This window comes from Nansenia antarctica, assembly GCF_963989245.1.
Source record: "Nansenia antarctica genome assembly, chromosome: 1".
Lineage (NCBI taxonomy): Eukaryota > Metazoa > Chordata > Actinopteri > Argentiniformes > Microstomatidae > Nansenia > Nansenia antarctica.
This window is the reverse complement of record NC_137674.1, coordinates 113272406-113275179: the sequence shown is the minus strand read 5'-3', so window position 1 is coordinate 113275179 and position 2774 is coordinate 113272406. Positions and strand designations below refer to the sequence as shown.

General features: G+C 48.5%; 1 protein-coding gene across 1 annotated transcript; it reads left to right on the top strand.

Moving 5' to 3' along the window:
* Positions 1 to 700: 700 nt before the first annotated feature.
* LOC308156887 (N-acetyllactosaminide beta-1,3-N-acetylglucosaminyltransferase 3-like) lies at positions 701 to 1846 on the top strand (the record flags this gene model as incomplete). Its single annotated transcript, XM_080530337.1, has 1 exon — positions 701 to 1846. The coding sequence occupies one exon, from the start codon at positions 701 to 703 to the stop codon at positions 1844 to 1846; it is 1146 nt and encodes a 381-aa protein (XP_080386463.1).
* Between the last annotated feature and the right edge of the window lie 928 nt (positions 1847 to 2774).

Here is a 2774-nt window from a genome sequence, read left to right as displayed (position 1 = left end):
TGTGATGGTACACACCTGACTTACCAGAAACACCAATTGTCTAATTTCTTTTGGTGTCCTGGGTGCTGGTAGGCAAACTGGTTAGTAGTCGCTCTATGAGTAGAGGGCTGCAAGGGAGTTTTCCTGGCTACACAGTGTACAGGTTTTTACTTTTGCCTGCTTGCGGCTCTGTCAGTATGTGAAGCGCATTGAGTCGCATCTTGTGAGAAATGCACTATACAAATAAATTCGATTTGATTTGATTTGATACCTCAAATGTAAATGGTAAATGGACTGACTTATATAGCGCCTTATTCCAAAGCGCTTTACAACGGCCTCTCATTCACCCATTCACTCACACATTCACACACCAATGGCGGCAAGCTGCCATGCAAGGCGCCGGCCCGCTCACTGGGAGCAATTTGGGGTTCAGTGTCCCAAATTGCCCAAGGACACTTCGACATGTGGTCAGCCGGGGCTCAAACCGCCGATCTGCCAACCTTGTGATCATTAGACGCTGACTCTACCTCCTGCGCCACAGCCGCCCCTGTACCCTTTATCATTTCAAAGGAAAAAGCTAAACTGACCTGACATATTGTTTGACGATCCGCATGGTTGCGGCAACATGGATCTGCTGCAGATATAAAAACAAAAACAGTATCTTTGTATTTATTTCTGAAATGTTTCTTTTGTTTTTGTTTTTCCTTACAGAGCTGGAAGGATGAGGCGGTCCTGTCGTTGCCTCGAGGCGATGATCCTACTCCTGATCGCCTCTCTCTGCCTCCTCATCATCTTCAACCAACAAGACAATCCTTCAGAAGAGCAACCGGGACGTTTAACCAATCACAACCGACCCAAGAAATCAAACAGGGAGGCGTCGGATGTTTACTTCTGGCCCCCTTGTGAACGGAACGACTCTGCAGCCAACGTGTCGGGGTTTTCCGATCTCCCCGATCACATCAAAGACTTCCTCTTCTATCGTCACTGTCGCCACTTTCCCATGCTGCTCGACGTCCCCGGTAAATGCGGAGGGCGCGAAAAATCCGCCGATGTCTTCCTGCTGCTCGTCATCAAGAGCTCGCCTTCGAACTACGAGCGCCGCGAGGTCTTACGCAAAACCTGGGCCGAGGAGAGACTGCAGGACGGCGCTTGGATCAGAAGGATATTCATCTCCGGGACGACAAGCACAGGGGTAGAAAAGGCCAGGCTGAACAAGCTCCTGGCGCTGGAGCATCGAGAGCACGACGACATCCTGCAGTGGGACTTCAGCGACTCTTTCTTCAACCTCACCATGAAGCAGATACTGTTCCTCGAATGGATGGAAAGGAAATGCCCTAATGCCCGCTTCCTCCTCAACGGTGACGACGACATCTTCGCCAACACGGACAACATGGTGGCGTATCTCCAGAGTCAAAAGGACAACGACGGAAGCAAGCACCTTTTTGCGGGTCATCTCATCCAATGGGTGGGACCCATTAGAGAGGCAGGGAGCAAGTACTATATTCCTGTCCAGGTACAAGAGTCAGACTCCTACCCCCCCTACTGTGGTGGGGGGGGCTTCCTCCTCTCTGGCTACACAGCTACAGTTATCTACAAGATGTCCCACAGCATTGAGATTCTGCCCATCGATGACGTCTACATGGGGATGTGTTTGGCCAGCGCTGGACTCGGACCTGAGTCCCATTTCGGCGTCAGGACTGCAGGACTGCACATCCCCGCTGGGAACGTAGACCCGTACGACCCTTGTTATTACAGGGAGATCATCTTGGTACACAGGTTCTTGCCCCATATGATATACGTCATGTGGGATGGAATACGCGACCCGAACCACAAATGTGGAGCGTCAAAACCCTTAACCTCGCTTTAGTCCTTCGCCACTCTGGCATGAACTCTGGGGTTCTTTTCCTTCTCTCTCTTTATTATTATTTTATTTTTTCAAGCGTTGAAGTTTACTATGAGGGGTGTATCCTGGTGGCAGTTTTAGGATTTTAAGATCTTGATTCTTCTAAGATGTTTCTAAGATCCTGGTGAAAAGGTCATACAAGATGGATCAAACTGGATCCTCAATATCTTCACGAACCTCAAGGATACAACAAGACTCTAAAAAGATGTTGAATGATCCCCAGGGTACTGTGTTGTGTGTTCATACATATTCATGGTAAATAAACGAATATTTTGTATGTATTGTGTACAATGTGTGATACAGTATCATTTACAACTGAAATACCACCCAATCAAGTTGTGTGAATAATAAATAAATGGACTGCACTTATATAGCGCCTTGTTCCAAAATGGCCTCTCATTCACACACACATTCACACACCAATGGCGGCCAAGCTACCATGCTAAGGCGCCGGCCCGATCAGTGGGAGAAATGTGGGGTTCCGTGTCTTGCCCAAGGACACCTCGACATGTGGCCAGCCGGGGCTCGAACCGCCAATCTTGCGATCATTAGACACCGGCTCTACCTCCTGAGACACAGCCGCCCCCTGAATAATTACCAAGCGGGATGGGATGATGTTGCTTCTTAAATAAGATGTGATATGCTTAACAACTAAGCCTGCACTTTTTGTACAGTACTCAATGATATTTGCCTTTTTTTTCTTTTTTCTTTTTTACCATAATGTTAGCCTGTTAGCGAAGAAGTCCTGCAAGCTGCATGTGGACAGACTTGCACAGCATCACAGCCCTCAACACCAACAGTCTGCACAGCATCACAGCCCTCAACACCAACAGTCTGCACAGCATCACAGCCCTCAACACCAACAGTCTGCACAGCATCACAGCCCTCAACA